Raw genomic sequence first — 19267 nt, forward strand, 5'->3', positions numbered from 1 at the left:
TGATGATGCCCCACAGCATCGACATTTCGCTAGAGTCGCTCAAAGAAATAAAGTACTGTGGCATCGCTACGGATGGGAGTAACCATGGTGCAGTGAAAATATTCCCAATCATAATCCAGTATTTGGACTGGAAGAAAGCTGGTGTACAATCAACATTGCTTGAGGTCAAAGAAACACCTAATGAGAGAGCGGACACCATTGCAAACTACTTGATTGAAACACTGAGAAAAAATAATTTGTCAGAAAAATGTATAGCATTTACTGGTGACAACTGCAACACAAACTTCGGAGGAATCAGACGTGATGAAGGGGGGAAGAATGTGTATGCAAATTTGAAGAAGTTGCTACAGAACAAGACGCTGATCGGTGAGGGTTGCCCAGCACACATAATGAACAATGGTGTCCATCATGGTGCAGACACACTTGACATTGAAATTGAGAATATCATGTTCAAAATCTACCAGTACTTCCACATTTACACTGTGCGCACTGAGAGTTTGAAGGAGCACTGTGACTTTGTTGATGTTGAATACAGAAAGCTCCTTTACCACAGCAAGACATGATGGCTGTCATTATTCCCTGGAATCGAGAGGCTGCTGCAGATGTTTCCAGCATTAAAGGGATATTTTCTGTCACAGGAAAAAACACCTGTAATGATCAAGAGGTTTTTTCGAAAATGAATTCAGTGAAATTTACCTCTGGCACATGCATTCACTCATGTGTGTGTTCCACTCACCCATTAAAGAAATGGAAAAGGAAAATAATTCCATTCTTGAAGTGCGTAACATCTTGCAGAGAGTCATTTTATCACATTATCACAATTGCAGAAGGGTTAAAACCATTAAAAATCAGTTCCTAGTGGCTTATTATATTTTTCGAAGTTTTTTTCAAAATTTTACCCATCACGCAATATCCCTAAAAAAAGCTTCAAAGTGCCTGATTTTAACCATCGTTATAAACACCCGTCCATTTTCCTGTGACGTCACATAGTGAATACAAACAAACATGGCGGAAAGAACAGCAAGCTATAGCGACATTAGCTCGGATTCAGACTCGGATTTCAGCGGCTTAAGTGATTCAACAGATTACGCATATATATTGAAACGGATGGTTGTAGTGTGGAGGCAGGTAGCGAAAACGAAATTGAAGAAGAAACTGAAGCTAGTGAGCCATATCGGTTTGAACTGTATGCAAGCGAAACCGACGAAAACGACACGACAGCCAGCAACACGGGAGAAAGCGAGGACGAATTCGGCGATCGGCTTCTAACCAACGATTGGTATGTGTTTGTTTGGCATTAAAGGAAACTAACAACTATGAACTAGGTTTACAGCTTATGAAATACATTTGGCAACAACATGCACTTTGAGAGTGCAGACAGCCCAATTTTCATCAATTAATATATTCTGTAGACATACCCTCATCCGCGCTCTTTTCCTGAAAGCTGATCTGTCCAGTTTTGGAGTTGATGTCAGCAGGCCAGGGAAGCTAGGGTCGATATTCTTCCCTTGATCATCTTCGGTGGCATAAGGGACGGTGTGAGCCAAGACATCAAGGGGGTTTAGCTCGCTCGTCTGCGGGAACAAACTGCCGCCATTGCTTGCCGTGCTACCGAGGTCCTTTGTCCCTGAATTGCTCACACACTCCGGCAGATTCAATGGGGGTCTGGCGGCAGATTTCTTTGACTTTATCATTGGAAATGCATCTGCTTTGAGTGTCACAGGATATCCACACATTCTTGCCATCTCTGTCGTATCATAGCTTTCGTCGGTAAAGTGTGCGGAACAAACGTCCAATTTCTTGCCACTTTCGCATCTTTGGGCCACTGGTGCAACTTGAATCCGTCCCTGTTCGTGTTGTTACACCCTCCGACAACACACCGACGAGGCTTGATGTCTCCAAGGTACGGAAAACAGTCGAAAAAACGGAAAATAACAGAGCTGATTTGACTCGGTGTTTGAGAAAATGGCGGATTGCTTCCCGTTGTGACGTCATCGCTCCAAGAGCGAATATTAGAAAGGCGTTTAATTCGCCAAAATTCACCCATTTAGAGTTCGGAAATCGGTTAAAAAAATATATGGTCTTTTTTCTGCAACATCAAGGTATATATTGACGCTTACATAGGTCTGGTGATAATGTTCCCCTTTAAGGAACGGCAGAGAAACAACTTCATGTCCTTGAAAGTTAAGGGACTCCTGGCACAGAAACGCACAGATTGGCATGGAAAAGAATGTGAGCAGTTCTATGCTGATGTACATGGTCTCTACAGTGCATGCCTGCAGTATGTCCAGAAGTGGATGACACCCATGGAAGAATTCACCCCATTCATGTGGATGGATCTGAGTCAGACACCGAGTTGGAATGATGTGGAAGCCTGCATCAAGTACCTTGGACAAAAGGGGGTGCCAATTGATGATTCCAAGTGTTTTGATCAGGTCACCATCCATCCATCCATTTTCTACCGCTTATTCCCTTCGGGGTCGCGGGGGGCGCTGGAGCCTATCTCAGCTACAATCGGGCGGAAGGCGGGGTACACCCTGGACAAGTCGCCACCTCATCGCAGGGCCAATCTTAAGAAATTCACTGAGAGTAGCGACAGTGATGGAGAGTTCAATAGCCTGCAAGCGCACCAGAAGTGGTGCAAATATTTTGAGAAGGCCAAAAGCATTGCATGTTACTCAGAGCTGCTTGTCTTTGCCCTTCCTTCTCACAATGCAAATGTTGAGAGGGTTTTCTCACTGATGCAGAGCCAGTGGACAAAGGAAAAGAGCAGGTTGTCTATTGAGTCATTGAAAGGGCTTCTATTTGTACAATACAACTTCAAAAAAACACCCTGCAAGGAATCTATCCATCCATCCATTTTCTACCGCTTATTCCCTTTGGGGTCGCGGGGGGCGCTGGAGCCTATCTCAGCTACAATCGGGCGGAAGGCGGGGTACACCCTGGACAAGTCGCCACCTCATCGCAGCCCTGCAAGGAATTCCATGCTTATTTGATGAGGAACCGGAAACTGCTGGGGAAAATAAGCTCTTCAGCTAAATATGCACGGGCAAACAAGGAAGGCCAGGGAGACGAGGAGGAAAACCAAGGAGATAAGGAAGGCCAAGATGACTAAATAAGAAGAAACGCAATACACTATTTCCCCTTTTTTTGTTTTAAATGTTGAGTCTGCATTATTTTTTTACATAAGCCTAAAATAATTGGCTCAGAAATGCTACATCTGTTTTTGTCGTTTTAACTGATTTGTGAAATATTATTCACCTATGGTGTGTTCTTTGAGAACCTCTGTTTTTGTTTCAAATGTTTTGAGGCATTATTTATATATTTTTTTACATTAGAATGGTCCACAAGACTGAGAAGAGACATTTTAAAGATTGGGCTGTTACCTGTTTTTTCTTTAAATTTAATTAACCTGTTTTGAGGCATTATTTATGTTTACATTATATACAAGATGTTATTTAGAATATTGCTACCTCTGCACTTTTTTCTAAAACTGTGAATGTTACAGAATATAAGTGTGACTTATTTTGTTATACTGTCAACAGAGGAGAAAAAAATGCTTTATTTAAATAAATAAATTATTTATAAAGCAAGTTCGAGTATCATTGGCACATTTTCACCTAGTCCCGGCCTTGGCGTGCTGCCCGCCTTGGCACGCATATATGTGTCCTCTTTTTGGGATTTCAGAATATGGTCAGCCTATTTAACCCCCAATTCCAACCCTTGATGCTGAGTGCCAAGCAGGGAGGTAATGGGTCCCATTTTTATAGTCTTTGGTATGACTCGGCCGGGGTTTGAACTCACGACCTACCGATCTCAGGGCGGACACTCTAACCACTAGGCCACTGAGTAGGTGGCCTGTACATTATTCTTTAATTTTGGACCTCCAGAATCAGCATGTCCTCATCCATTTGTGTCAACAAGATGAAATGAAGTCTGAAAACCTTTGACAAGTGGACTTAATGTCCGTTGTCGCCCATTAGGACCTTTTAAAGTGTAAAATACGATCCGCCTTGAAGGAGTATTTTATTTTGAAAGTAAACCGGATAGGGTTTGAACTCACGACCTACCGATCTCAGGGCAGATACTCTGACCACAAGGCCACTGAGCAGGAAAGTTCTCTGGGTCAAAGTTGTCGAGCAGAGAAATGAATATGAGAGTGGGACGTCTCTTTACAACCTTTGTGCTAGCATGCAAACGGCGCTGACAATGATTGGTTGACCACGATGGCGCCGCCTGACAAAACGGTCATGGTCCAGTTCTGACTGACGAGCAGAGATGACCATCGACATCACGCTTGCATGATGCAGTTGAACTAGTCACCATCCTTCCTCCTTAAACTGCTTTCTTTCCTATTTCCGTCCCCACTATTTCCTTTTTTTAATTCACTCTGGAAACTTTGATCGGCGCCCTCATTGGATTTGACAATTCAGCAAAGACCAGGTCACCGCATTACTGTTTCCTACAGCCGCAGCCAGCTTTGTATGGCCCCATCTTGGCATTTTAATATTACTTATTCATTATTGTCATTAGACTCCAGAAGGGCCCCGACCCCACCCTAAACCTAACATCAGTGCCCCACATACACACACTCTATGTTTACATGCACTAAAAACAAATGATTGACTTCATCTTTTTCAAACACATTTCTCCAATATTTTATATGGAAACAACTTTAATTGGATTATTACATGTAGATTAAGTGATTGTAAACCAGATCCCTCTGGCATGTATGCGGCGTCATCGGGCCTTTTTAGAAATGCTGAAGACGCCGTAAAATGTCCTAAACTCAGCTAAATTCCATGGTGTTGTATTTCTTTAAAAGTTCTGTTTTTTTGTTTGCTTTTTTTCTACAAAATAGTGCTGTCAAATTTAACATAAAGGGACAAGCAGTAGAAAATGGATGGATGAATGCATAGGCGCCGATCTACATTTCTGCCAGTGGGCGCTCGGACGGGCGGTAAATCTGACGCTACTTTTCTGAGCATGCTCTGTTTTTGCTCGGTGGTGAGAAAGAATTTGCCATCAATCCCACGTGGGTGCTCGGTATTGTCGGGGCCCGAGCACCCACGGGATCGGCTCCTACGGATGCATGTTAGCCAGAATGTGAGTTTTAATAAGCACTCAACCTATCTTTATCCACTTAAAAATGTTGTTATAAATGCCATGACCGGTGCCTTGGAGGGACCCTTTGGAGAAATACAGCACAGCGTGGCTGGACGAGTGGTACCGGAATGTCCGAATGGAGCTGGAGAATCAGGATCCGCTTCTTCAAGCCCTTCCGGTGGTTCCGCTGCAGACGCCGCCACCACCTGCAAGGCCGCCGCCACCATCTCTTCTTCCAGTGCGTGTGCCATCGACGCCACTTCCAGTCTCTCCTACAGTCGGTCTGACGTCGCTTCCAGTCTCGCCTCCAGTGGGTCCGACGCCGCTTCCAATCTTGCCTACAGTGGGTCCTGCTCGACCCCCCAGCCCAGCAGCCATCACGACTGCCAGATCTGTAGCCAGCTCATCAACATCAGTCTGGCACTCACCCTCTCGTCTGCTGTAGAGGTACCCGTCTGGCGCCCGCACTCCTCCTAGTGTGCTGCTAAGATGGCTGTTCCATGGCCACCACCACACCATCCACAGCCATGCTCAGGACTTCGGCGTGGACTACAATGGCTGCTCAGGATTTGTTCTCGCCCACGTCCGCCTCCTGGTCGGCCACGTATGTGGCCAGTTCATGGATGCCCTCCGCGTCACTGACTTTGGGAGGTCGAGTCCAAGGTCACAACCTATTGTGATCGAGGGAGTCGAGGTACAGACCGTGGACCCATTCAAGTACCTCGGGGTATGCGTGGACAACAAGCTGGACTGGATTGTTAACATGGACCACTTGTACAGGAAAGGACAGAGCAGGCTGTACTTCCTGAGGAGGCTGTGCTCCTTCAACATTTGCAAAAAACTCTTGTGGATGTACTACCAGTCTGTGGTTGCCAGTGTTCTGTTCTACATCGTAGTGTGCTGGGGGGGCAGTACATCTAAGAAGGACAGCTGCAGACTGGAGAAACTGATCAGGCGGGCCGGCTCTACGATCGGAACAAAACTGGACTCACTGGTGAAGGTGGCAGAGAAGAGGACTGTGGAAAAACTGGTGAGCATCATGGATGATGCCAGTCACCCTCTGCATAGCGTTATCAGTAGCCAGAGGTGCCTGTTCAGTACTAGACTGCTTCATCCCAAGTGCAGGACTAATAGACTCAAAAACTATTTTGTCCCACACGCCATCAGACTGTACAACTCCTCTCTGGGGGAGGGACTAGGATGACGGGGGGATGCAAAACAATAACATATACCCCCATTATTCATTATTTACTTTTTACTTTTTAAATTCGATCTCAATTCTGTACACTGCTGCTGGAATTTAAATTTTCCTGAGGGAACTCTTCTGAAGGAATCAATACGGTACTATCTATCTATCTATCTATCTATCTATCTATCTATCTATCTATCTATCTATCTATCATCAGCAGCGACATTCCACTCGCCACCGGTTGCTTCAGGGACACTTGTCTAGCGACCCGCCGCCAACTCCTCCCTCCACGCTCCAGTGGGGGTTGGTTGGGGTACGGGATGGCTGTCTCTCCCGGTCTTGTCTTGTTTTGTGTTTGTTGTTATTCTTCTTAGTTTAGTGTATATTTATATTGCCAGCACTCCTAGTCCTCGTTCCTGTTGCTAAGAGCGTTTGAGCTCACGCATCGGTTTCTGTTTGTTGATTAGTGTCTCCACCTGCTGTCGCCACTAATCACTCACTATATACAGTATGTCCATGTAACCCTGTTAGTCGTTGTGGGATTTTTGTTCGCTTTGCACGACTGTTTGTGTTTTGGCTTACGTTAGCATCTAAGTTTTTATATTTTTGCCCTGTGAAACAATTTTAAATGATCTTACCTGCTGTTGCTGACGCTGCGTGTCCTTCTGCTCCAATGCGACTTGAACACAACAACAAATCTGTCAAGTTTACCTTAACTGTAAGGTAGATACAATTTGATTTGTATAGGATTGTAATGTTTATGATTATAATAACAATCATAATATTACATCATAATAATAATTATTAGTAGTGGAGATGCCGATATTATCGGCCAATAAATGCTTTAAAATTTAATATCGGAAAGTATCGGTATCGGTTTCAAAATTATCGGTATCGGTTTCAAAAAGTAAAATGTATGACTTTTTAAACCTTAAAGACACTTCCTTTGCGTGCCGGCCTAATCACATAATATCTACGGCTTTTCACACACACAAGTGAATGCAAAGCATACTTGGTCAACAGCCATACTGGTCACACAAACGACTTTAACAGCAGTGCCATTTTTTCCATAACTTGAGTTGATTTATTTTGGAAAACCTTGTTACATTGTTTAATGCATCAAGCGGGGCATCTAATAATGTGTTAATTCCACGACTGTATATACCGGTATCAGTTGATATCGGAATCGGTAATTAAGAGTTGGACAATATCAGAATATCGGATATCGGCAAAAAAGCCATTATCGGACATCTCTAATTAGTAGTGTTAGTGCATCTCCTGAAGTTAAGCCTCGCCTGTTTTCAAAATAGAGTGATGCCTCTGTTTCAAACTTTAATCTAGGTTCCTTGAACGCACCACAATTAGATGCCATGAGACACAAAAGTGAAAGTTAAACATAACTGTATCCTATGCTGGCGCTGTGTGCGAATGCATAAATGTGAGCTCTGATGACGTCGTGACGTCTGTGTTGGGTGAACATTGCATTTTTGAACAGCAAAATAGATTTCATCTTAACTTTTGTAATTTAACAGACTTAAATGAAAAAAAAAAAACATTCAAATCTTTACAAAAGCAGGCCACGATCATATGCCCCCCCCCCTAGTGGTAGTGGCCCTAAACCGCTGTATAGTGTTAAACATGCTTTGTCATCATGACAACGATGTTAGCATGTTGTTAGCATGTTCATTTAAAATTGATCATTGATCCCGCCTCTGCTTGGCTCCTCCCCCAAGGGCGAGAAGCTGAAAGGGAATGCTGTGAATGTTTTAGTGACCTCGTGAGGGAACCAATTAGCTGCTGTGAGCTCCAATTAACAAAAGGCTCCCTAATGGGCTCTAATGGATCCAATTAGCGGCGCTAATCAGCTCCTTTGTTGTCTTCCCACATCAGTCAGACTTGAAAAGTCCACGCGCTCTTGTCAGAACTCCTCTCATGCGCTAATCTCTCTGGCAGCTTTGTCAGCAGAACCAGAACCAGCGTGTAGATCCAGCGATAAAGACCCGCGTCAGCAATGTTCTGCACTAAACTGTGCTCAAATGTCTCGCAGGAAAGAGTTGAAATGAGGGAGGGTGACGGAACCATGGCGGTGACACCGTCATGGTTTCCTGTCAGGCGCCGGTCCAAGAAATCCCATTCAGTGGTTCTGCTCTCATCTGTGGAGCGACGGCCCTGCCTGTCACTCAAAACATGATTTTCTTCTGTTCTATCGTTAATCCCTTGGTCATTAGCCAAGTTCTGATTCTGTCCTTTCTCACCGGGTCAGCCAGCAAACCAAGTGTGAGACTCGCAGCGTCTGCAATTTCCTTATTGAATCGTCACAGCTAATTGCTTGCCAGCGATCCTCTGAGGCGCTATGTGCCTGAGAAGGCCTCAAGGGGCCGAGGCCTCCTGCAGGTCCATGGATCCTAGTGGATTAATGGCTCTTTGTCAAATCTTTATTCGCACCACCTTCAAAAACACCAAGATTTTTTGATGTTATTTAACTATTCTTTTAACTAAATTTTTTGTTGAATCGTAATAATGTGCTCAGTGTCAACATTCTATTAGAGCTAAAAACTCACTCCTGTTACTTTCAGTCCTGTTGCTTAAATTGGTTTTTGATGTTATTTAACTATTTTTTAACTACATTTTTTGTTGAATCGTAATAATGTGCTAAGTATCAACATTCTATTACAGCTAAAAACTCACTCCTGCTTCTTTCAGTCCTGTTGCTTAAATTGTTTTAACCATTTTTAAACTACATTTATGTTGAATCGTAATAATGTGCTTAGTGTCAACAGCATATTACAGGTAAAAACTCACTCCTGTTACTTTCAGTTATGTTACCGAAATGTTTTTTAACGTTATTTAAACATATTAAACTAAACTTTTTTAGTGTCAACATGCTATTAGAGCTATAACAAAGTCATGTTATTTTCAAACCTGTTGCCTAAATTGCTTTTTGATGTTATTTAACCATTTTTAAAGTACATTTTTGTTTAATCGTAATAATGTGCTTAGTGTCAACATTCTATTACAGCAAAAACTCACTCCTGTTACTTTCAGTCCTGTTGCTTAAATTGGCTTTTAATGTTATTTAACCATTTTCAAACTACATTTTTGTTGAATCGTAATAATGTGCTTAGTGTCAACATTTTATTGCAGGTAAAAACTCAATCCTGTTGCTTTCAGTCCTGTTGCTTAAATTGTTTTTTTTTAAATATTATTTAATCATTTTTAAACTACATTTTTGTTAAATCGTAATAATGTGCTTAGTGTCAACATTTTATTGCAGGTAAAAACTCAATCCTGTTACTTTCAGTCATGTTACCTAAATGTTTTTTAATGTTATTTAAACATATTAAACTAAACTTTTTAGTGTCTACATGCTATTAGAGCTAAAACAAACTCATTTTATTTTCAAACCTGTTGCCTAAATTGCTTTTTGATGTTATTTAACCATTTTTAAAGTACATTTTTGTTTAATCATAATAATGTCCTTAGTGTCAACATTCTATTACAGCTAAAAACTCACTCCTGTAACTTAAATTGTTTTTGGATGTTATTTAACCATTTTTAAACTACATTTTTGTTTAATCGTAATAATGTGCTTAGTGTCAACATTCTATTACAGGTAAAAACTCACTCCTGTTACTTTCAGTCCTGTTGCTTAAATTGGCTTTTAATGTTATTTAACCATTTTAAAACTACATTTTCATTGAATCGTAATAATGTGCTTAGTGTCAACATTTTATTACAGGTAAAAACTCAATTCTGTTGCTTAAATTGTTTTTTTTAAATATTATTTAATCATTTTTAAACTACATTTTTGTTAAATCGTAATAATGTGCTTAGTGTCAACATTTTATTGCAGGTAAAAACTCAATCCTGTTACTTTCAGTCATGTTACCTAAATGTTTTTTTTAAATATTATTTAAACATATTAAACTAAACTTTTTAGTGTCAACATACTATTAGAGGTAAAACAAACGCATGTTATTTTCAAGCCTATTGCATAAATTGTTTTTGATGTTATTTAACTTTTTTTAAACTACATTTTTGTTGAATCGTAATAATGTGCTTAGTGTCAACATTCTATTACAGCTAAAAACTCACTCCTGTTACTTTCAGTCCTATTGCTTAAATTGGCTTTTAATGTTATTTAACCATTTTCAAACTACATTTTCGTTGAATCGTAATAATGTGCTTAGTGTCAACATTTTATTACAGGTAAAAACTCAATCCTGTTGCTTAAATTGTTTTTTTTAAATATTATTTAATCATTTTTAAACTACATTTTTGTTAAATCGTAATAATGTGCTTAGTGTCAACATTTTATTGCAGGTAAAAACTCAATCCTGTTACTTTCAGTCATGTTGCCTAAATTGTTTTTTTGATGTTATTTAACCATTTTTAAACTAATTTTTTGTTGAATCGTAATACTGTGCTTAGTGTCAACACTCTATTACAGGAAAAAACTCATCTGTTACTTTCAGTCATGTTACCTAAATGTTTTTTATTTTATTTAAACATATTAAACTAAACTTTTTAGTGTCAACATGCTATTAGAGCTAAAACAAACTCCTGTTATTTTCAAACCTGTTGCCTAAATTACTTTTTGATGCTATTTAACCATTTTTAACTACATTTTTGTTGAATCATAATAATGTGCTGAGTGTCAATATTTTATTACAGCTAAAAACTCACTCCTGTTACTTTCAGTCCTGTTTCTTGAATTGTTTTTTTTTTAATGTTATTTAGACATATTAAACTAAACTTTTTAGTGTCAACATGCTATTAGAGCTAAAACAAACTCCTGTTATTTTCAAACCTGTTGCCTTAATTGCCTTTTGATGTTATTTAACCATTTTCAAGCTACATTTTTGTTGAATTGTAATAATGTGCTTAGTGTCAACATTGTATTACAGGTAAAAACTCACTCCTGTTACTTTCAGTCATGTTACCTACATTGTTTTATGATGTTATTTAACCATTTCTAAACAACATGTTTGTTGAATCGTAATAATGTGCTTATTGTCAACATTTTATTACAGCTAACAACTCACTCCTGTTACTTTCAGTCATGTTACCTAACTGTTTTTGTTATTTAAACATATTAAACTAAACTTTTTAGTGTCAACATGCTATTAGAGCTAAAACAAACTTCTGTTATTTTCAAGCCTGTTGCCTGGATTTCTTTTTGATGTCATTTAACCATTTTTAAACTACATTTTTGTTGAATCGTAATAATGTGCTTAGTGTCAACATTCTATTAGAGCTAAAAACTCACTCCTGTTACTTTCAGTCCTGTTGCTTGAATTGTTTATTGATCTTATTCAACCATTTTTAAAGTACATTTTTGTTAAATCGTAATGTGCTTAGTGTCAACATTTTATTACAGGTAAAAACTCAATCCTGTTACTTTCAGTCATGTTACTTACATTTTTTTTATGTTATTTGAACATATTAAACTAAACTTTTTAGTGTCAACATGCAATTAGAGCTAAACCAACTGATTATGAATGAATGAGGGAAAAACGGAAATTTTAGTTTTTGGTCCGGCCCTCACTGACTTAGGACCATTGCAAAATTATGTGCGTCCGAAAGTCACCAGCCTTGGCGTCACTATAGACAGCGATTTTAAACCTGACAAACAAGTCAATGGCATTTTAAAATCGTGTTTTTATCATCTTCGTCTTTTAGCAAAGGTAAAACCGTTTTTATCTTTTAACCTTTTTGAACAAGTCGTGCATGCTTGTATTTCAAGTCGCCTGGACTACTGCAATGCACTTTATGCTGGCATTAGCCAAAAAGCTCTCTCCCGGTTACAGTTAGTCCAGAATGCGGCAGCACGACTTTTAACAGGGGCCAGGAGACGTGAGCATATAACCCCAATTCTTGAGACTTTGCACTGGCTCCCTGTTCATTTTAGAATTGATTTTAAAACCTTGCTGTTTGTTTTTAAAGCTGTACATGGACTGGCACCTCATTATATCTCGGACCTCATCCAAACTTACAATCCTGCGCGCGCTCTGAGGTCTGAGAGCCAGTTCCAGCTCGTGGTGCCCAAGACAAGACTTAAAACCAGGGGAGACAGGGCCTTCTCTGTGGTCGGCCCTAAGCTCTGGAACACTCTGCCCCTCCATGTTCGAACTGCTCCCACAGTGGAGTGTTTTAAGTCTCGTCTTAAGACTCACTTTTATTCTCTGGCTTTTAACACTACGTGAGTTGTGTGGTCCTCTGTTGTCCTCTGTGTTTTTAAAATTTTGATTTCTATTTACTGTTTTAATTGGTTTTACCCTTTTAAATCGTTTTTAGTCATATTTATTTTATATTGTTTTTAATTGTGTTTAATATTGTTGTGCAGCACTTTGGAAACATTTTGTTGTTTAAATGTGCTATATAAATAAAGTGGATTGGATTGGATTGGATTATGTTTCTTCTATTTTCACAGCTACATGTGAAGTTGTCGTTTCCATGCTCTAATCTCTAATGTGACTGTTGACCATATGCAATGTGCCTCTCGTACACTAGGGGGCGATTAAGGTCATTTCAGCTTGTTCAGCTATGCTAGATGTAAATACAGTAGAAGAATATAATGCTAAATGCTAATAAGCTAGCCCTAGTAACTTTAAAGCTACGTATTTAACAGATAAGTACAACTTTCCACTGCTTTTTAATGTTGTTGGTAATGTTTTAATGTGTTTAAATGACACCTGTGGTTGTAAGGACCCTCAGAGACATACTCAAATATTGCTTTTTTTAGTCAACTGTTTTACGAGGTTTCTGTTGTTCTCTCTTAACAGCTAGGATTAAAGTGTCTTCTTTGGGAACATTCTGATACTTACTAAACCAGTATGTTTCTATTTTATCATATACTTTAAAAATACTGACCTATTTCTGATTTCTATAGTTGTACTTTGTGCTTGTTTGATTGGTTTTTGATTGATTGATTGATTGAGACTTTTATTAGTAGGTTGCACAGTGAAGTGCATATTCCGTACAATTGACCACTAAATGGTAACACCCGAATACGTTTTTCAACTTGTCGGGGTCCACCTTAAATTGATTCATGATACATAATTTTGATGATTATGGTTTACAGTTTATAAAATCCTTGAATTGAAAATCTTAGAAAATGTGGGGTTTCAAAAATTGTAAGCCAAGATCATCATTTTAAGTTAATTGCTGACCTGTGCACAATATTCAAATGTTTTGAGTTTCACCTATATAAGGGAAATGACTGAGTGAAAATGTTGTTGGAGGAAAACATGCAACTTTTCTCTGAGTACAATTGAACATTCACTTAAGGAATATTAGGTGTGTTGACTGCAGCAAATAGATGCAAGCTTTTGACCACAAACTTAGTCGCTGCTTGGTGACGTTCGTCTAGCGCAGTGGTTCTTAACCTGGGTTCGATCGAACCCTAGGGGTTCGGTGAGTCGGCCTCAGGGGTTCGGCGGAGGTCAAAACACACCCGACTCATCGTGTAAATAAAAACATCTCCCTATCAGCGTATTACGGATACGGCAACAGCTTACTGGTTTGCAGGTGTGTAATTTGTTGTGCGTTTATGCACTGTGTTGGTTTTGTTGTTTGAACAAGGTGATGTTCATGCACGGTTCATTTTATGCACCAGTAAAAAAAACATGGTAACACTTTAGTATGGGGAACATATTCACCATTAATTAGTTGCTTATTAACATGCAAATTAGTAACATATTGTCTCTTAACTAGTCGTTATTAAGTACTTATTAATGCCTTATTCGGCATGGCCTTATTATAACCCTATCCCTCTAACCCTGACCCTAACCCTAACCAAATAACTCTAAATTAAGTCTTTAGTAATTAGAATATGTTCCCCTAGTGGACAAATAACTCTAAATTAAGTCTTTGTTACTTAGAATATGTTCCCCATACTAAAGTGTTACCAAAAACATATAACTTTGTCCTGAATTTGATTTTTTTTTTTTTTTTTTTTTTCCACTAAAGAAGGGTTCGGTGAATACGCATATGAAACTGGTGGGGTTCGGTACCTCCAACAAGGTTAAGAACCACTGCTCTAGCGGCAGACTTGAATTGGAGCGAGTATACTGCCCGCCTCGGAGCCAGTCAATCTGTCTTCTGTCATGCTCATCTAAATGTGAATGCATTCATTTCAATTTAACAAACAATAGTGCTAACATGATAGGCGGCGAGTTGGTACCAGTTGTATTCAGATGCCGTGCTAGCGTTACAGCTGCTGGGATGAGATAAAGGCGGTTAAAAACGCGACTTTCATTTATAATTATTGCATGCTGTGTGTTCAAATGTTTCAGCATATTGCTCGTATGTCCTCTTGATGAACTAGCAGCCTTATAATTATTACAAGCAGCGCTATTGCAATCTTTTCTTGTGAAATGTTAGTGTTTGTTCCAACCGGGCATCGCCATTTTTGGAATCTGACGTGAGTACGCATGATGCTTAATGACGTCATCCCCACCCGGAAAAAACATTAGGAGAATCGCTCGACAAAATGGCAAGCTATTCCAAGGAATCGATACAGTACACTGGGATCTGGTTCTCGTTCAGGACCGGTTTTCAATTCCCATCCCTAATCGTTACAAATAGGAATCGCGATTCATTCTAAAATGTATTATTTTTGACACCTCTATTGATGGCAACTTGGCAGAGGACATTAAAGACTTCAAGTGTGTGTTTGTGTGTGTATTGACACGCCTCTGATGCTGACATGGTCAAGAACACGATCGAATGGCGTGTGAACGCTAACGAGCATCGATGCTGCGTTGAGCAAAGACAAACATCCTGCTCACCTGCGACATTCAGGTCTTTAGGGGTTGGAAAGGACGTGAGGACGCTCGATTAGAACATATCCTTACAAACACGGACAGCACAAAATGTTTCCATTAATTACTATCCTTTTATATTTGTTGTTGTTATTTTTAGTTTTCATTCTCTTATCTTTACTTCCTGCAGCCAATAGTTGTGTCCACATTGTGTCTTTTTGGATGTCAAAATGATTGACAGGTTGACTTTTGATGTTTGTGTTGTGTCCCTCTAAGGGCCGTGCATTTCACCCAGTGCTGTCCTATGTAGTCCCACTTTAATAAATACCTCTCATAACGCCATCATTTGTGTCGCCACACGACCACGGCTGGAGAAATACTACACAGACACACACCTGCAAATTAGTGGCCATATTCAACCACCTCGAGTCAACAGTGTACAAAACAGGCTACTTTCCGGCGCATTTATAATATTTGAACTCATAATTTTCTGCACTCATCAGAAGCCAGGAGCCAGGGTTACTGCACCCCCTCCCCACCACCACCTTGTCCAAATCACCCCAAACTTATTCCATTCATTTGTGATGCAAACATTTTTTTGTTTAACTATTATAGTTTTAAAGTTATTAATAACCAATTGGAATCGTTTGTGCTACAATTGTGCTGGTTGTTTTTTTTTGGTCTGACTATTCTATACTATTTTTAATGTATTAATGTTTTAAGGTTATATGTTATCAACGTGTAATTAACGTGTTAATTATTATAACTAGACCCCACCTTGTCAAAAGCACCCCAAACGTGCCCCATTTGTTTGTGCTACGTTTGTGCTTGTTTGTGCATCGAAAAATATTTCGTCATAACTATTATCATTTTGAAGTTACTAATGTTTTGTGATACATCTGCGTGAAGTTGGCCCATCCACCTTATTCAAATCTCCCCAAACTTGTCTCAATTGTTTGTGGTGCGTGCTGCAAACATTTTTTGGTCTAACTATTATATTTTTTAGGTAATTCATGTTTTTTATGGTATTTAGGCATTTATGATGCAGAACCAACCTTCCAACCTTGTCCTTATTTCCCCCGAACTTGTTCCATTCGTTTTGGGGGCGGGGGTACTAGTTGATTAGTAACATGTTAATTACATGTTATTAATAGAGATGACCGATAGTGGCTTTTTTGCCGATATCCGATATTCCGATATTGTCCAACTCTTAATTACCGATTCCGATATCAACCGATACCGATATATACAGTCGTGGAATTAACACATTATTATGCCTAATTTTGTTGTGATGCCCCGCTGGATGCATTAAACAATGTACCGTATTTTTCGGAATATAATTCGCACCGGAGTATAAGTCGCACCTGCCGAAAATGCATAATAAAAAAGGAAAAAAACATATATAAGTCGCACTGCCAAAGTATGACAAAAACTGCGACTTATAGTCCGAAAAATATGGTAACAAGGTTTTCCAAAACAAATCAACTCACGTTATGGAAAAAAATGCCAACATGGCACTGCCATATTTATTATTGAAGTCACAAAGTGCATTATTTTTTTTAACATGCCTCAAAACAGCAGCTTAGAATTTGGGACATGCTCTCCCTGAGAGAGCATGAAGAGGTTGAGGTGGGCGGGGTTGGGGGGGATGGGGTTAAAGTGGGGGGGTAGGGTGGGGGGTGTATATTGTAGCGTCCCGGAAGAGTTAGTGCTGCAAGGGGTTCTGGGTATTTGTTCTGTTGTGTTTATGTTGTGTTACGGTGCGGATGTTCTCCCAAAATGTGTTTGTCATTCTTGTTTGGTGTGGGTTCACAGTGTGGCGCATATTTGTAACAGTGTTAAAGTTGTTTATACGGCCACCCTCAGTGTGACCTGTATGGCTGTGTGTGAAAAGTCGTAGATATTATGTGATTGGGAGGCACGCAAAGGCAGTGCCTTTAAGGTTTATTGGCGCTCTGTACTTCTCCATACGTCCGTGTACCACTCCGTACAGCGGCGTTTTAAAAAGTCATAAATTGTACTTTTTGAAACCGACACCGATAATTTCTGATATTACATCTTAAAGCATTTATCGGCCAATAATATCGGCAGTCTCTAGTTAATAACATAAAATTGTAAAATGTGAATAACTTAAAATCTTAAAAATGTTTGCAGCGCAAACGTAGCACAAAAGTTTGGGGTGATTGGGACATCACAAGTTACAAAATGTATTTTAGAATAACTTAAAAACCGTAATGGCACAAACAAAACATTTTGCTGCACAAACGATTGGGACAGGTTTGGTGAGATTTAGACAAGGTGGGGGGGGGAACTTCACACAGGTAATTACCGCTCATGTCAGCACGGTGGAAGAGGGGTTAGTGCATCTGCCTCACAATACGAAGGTCCTGAGTAGTCCTGAGTTCAATCCCGGGCTCGGGATCTTTCTGTGTGGAGTTTGCATGTTCTCCCCGTGACTGCGTGGGTTCCCTCCGGGTACTCCGGCTTCCTCCCACCTCCAAAGACATGCACCTGGGGATAGGTTGATTGGCAACACTAAATGGGTCCTAGTGTGTGAATGTGAGTGTGAATGTTGTCTGTCTATCTGTGTTGGCCCTGCGATAAGGTGGCGACTTGTTCAGGGTGTACCCCGCCTACCGCCCGAATGTAGCTGAGATAGGCTCCAGCGACCCCCCGCGACCCCAAAAGGGAAAAACGGTAGAAAATGGATGGATGGATGGATGGGTTGGTTTGATTTGAAGTGGCAGACAAACGAGGTCAAGGGGCGGCCGACCTCATCTCACGAGATCTAGCTTCTCTTGAAATGTCCTTACTTGCAAACATTTATCTGCAACCCAATCAAGTCTTAAGTTTTTGCTCTCCTTCGGCCATCGCGGGTTAAAAAACATTTCCCTGCTAGCCAAGTGTGGCTCGTTTGTGTGTGCTCAGCACTTCCTGGTTTTGCAATTGACAACATGTGATTGGATACTCTCTAGCGAGTATCCAATCACAGGAGACGTGAATGTCACAATCAATGTTTCAACGTGAAGCAGCCTAGATGGGCTACTGTCAACAACTTGTGATGCGATTGGCTATCGCAACTGTCTATCAACTGTACGCGCCTCGCTCGCATAGGCTGCACAGACTGCCACGATGTTGGTTCAGAAGCCCTCAGGCAGATTTCATACACCTCTGGCAAAAAGCTAGCTGAATTCTGTTTAGATAATAGCTCTAATGTAACAACAGCAACACTCTGCCTAATATGACATGAAGACAATATGATGAATAATTGTTTCTGTATTTATGGAAAGCGAATTGAAAATGAAATGAACTTTTATTAATTTATGATCATGACTTATGTTAACGCAGCAGCGAAGGCCTTGCTGACCCTGACCACTGTCCCAATGTCTTACTGGGTCACTTGCTGAGTCAGCTGTAAGGCCTGCTTTGTTGTTGTCGTTGAGCAGATCTGTGGCGCCCTCTATCGGTCAAGTCTTTGTCCTGCACGTCTTGTCCTCACGTTGTCTTGGTGTCTTGCAGGTTCCTGATCGTTCTGGGCTGTTTGATTCTGGCAGTGCTGACCACCTTCCGAGAACACGAGAAGACATCTGCTCATTGGCTGGTGGTCCTGGTGAGCGTGCACTGACGCACACAACGGTGACGTGCACAGACTTTTAGGGACAAAGTGGAAAAAAAGGTCACGAACAGCGCGTATTTGCCGCTGAAGAGGGCACTTTAAAGTGAAGTGAATTATATTTATATAGCGCTTTTCTCTAGTGACTCAATGCGCTTTACATAGTGAATTGGATTATCTAAGTTACATTTAAACAAACATGTTTTTATGTTAGGGTTAGTTATGGCAGCACTGTGGAGCAGGGGTTAGTGCATGTGCCTCACAATACGAAGGTCCTGAGTAGTCCTGGGTTCAATCCTGGGCTCGGGATCTTTCTGTGTGGAGTTTGCATGTTCTCCCCGTGACTGCGTGGGTTCCCTCCGGGTACTCCGGCTTCCTCCCACCGGCAAAGACATGCACCTGGGGATAGGTTGATTGGCAACAATAAATGGTCTCTAGGGTGTGAATGTGAGTGTGAATGTCTGTCTATCTGTGTTGGCCCTGTGATGAGGTGGCGACTTGTCCAGGGTGTACGCCGCCTTCTGCCCGCATGCAGCTGAGATAGGCTCAAGCACCCCCGTGACCCCAAAAGGGACAAGCGGTAGAAAATGGATG

General features: G+C 40.5%; 1 protein-coding gene across 1 annotated transcript in view; it reads left to right on the forward strand.

Annotated features, from left to right (window-relative positions):
- The window catches only part of kcnq3 (potassium voltage-gated channel, KQT-like subfamily, member 3), a 68804-nt gene that overhangs the window by 33991 nt on the left and 15546 nt on the right, over positions 1–19267 (forward strand). The window contains exon 3 of the mRNA XM_061979138.2: positions 18580–18670. Within this exon, the coding sequence (XP_061835122.1) occupies positions 18580–18670 (91 nt within the window). The remainder of the gene's footprint in view (positions 1–18579; positions 18671–19267) is intronic.

Source organism: Nerophis lumbriciformis, linkage group LG19 (assembly GCF_033978685.3).
Source record: "Nerophis lumbriciformis linkage group LG19, RoL_Nlum_v2.1, whole genome shotgun sequence".
Taxonomy (NCBI): Eukaryota; Metazoa; Chordata; class Actinopteri; order Syngnathiformes; family Syngnathidae; genus Nerophis; species Nerophis lumbriciformis.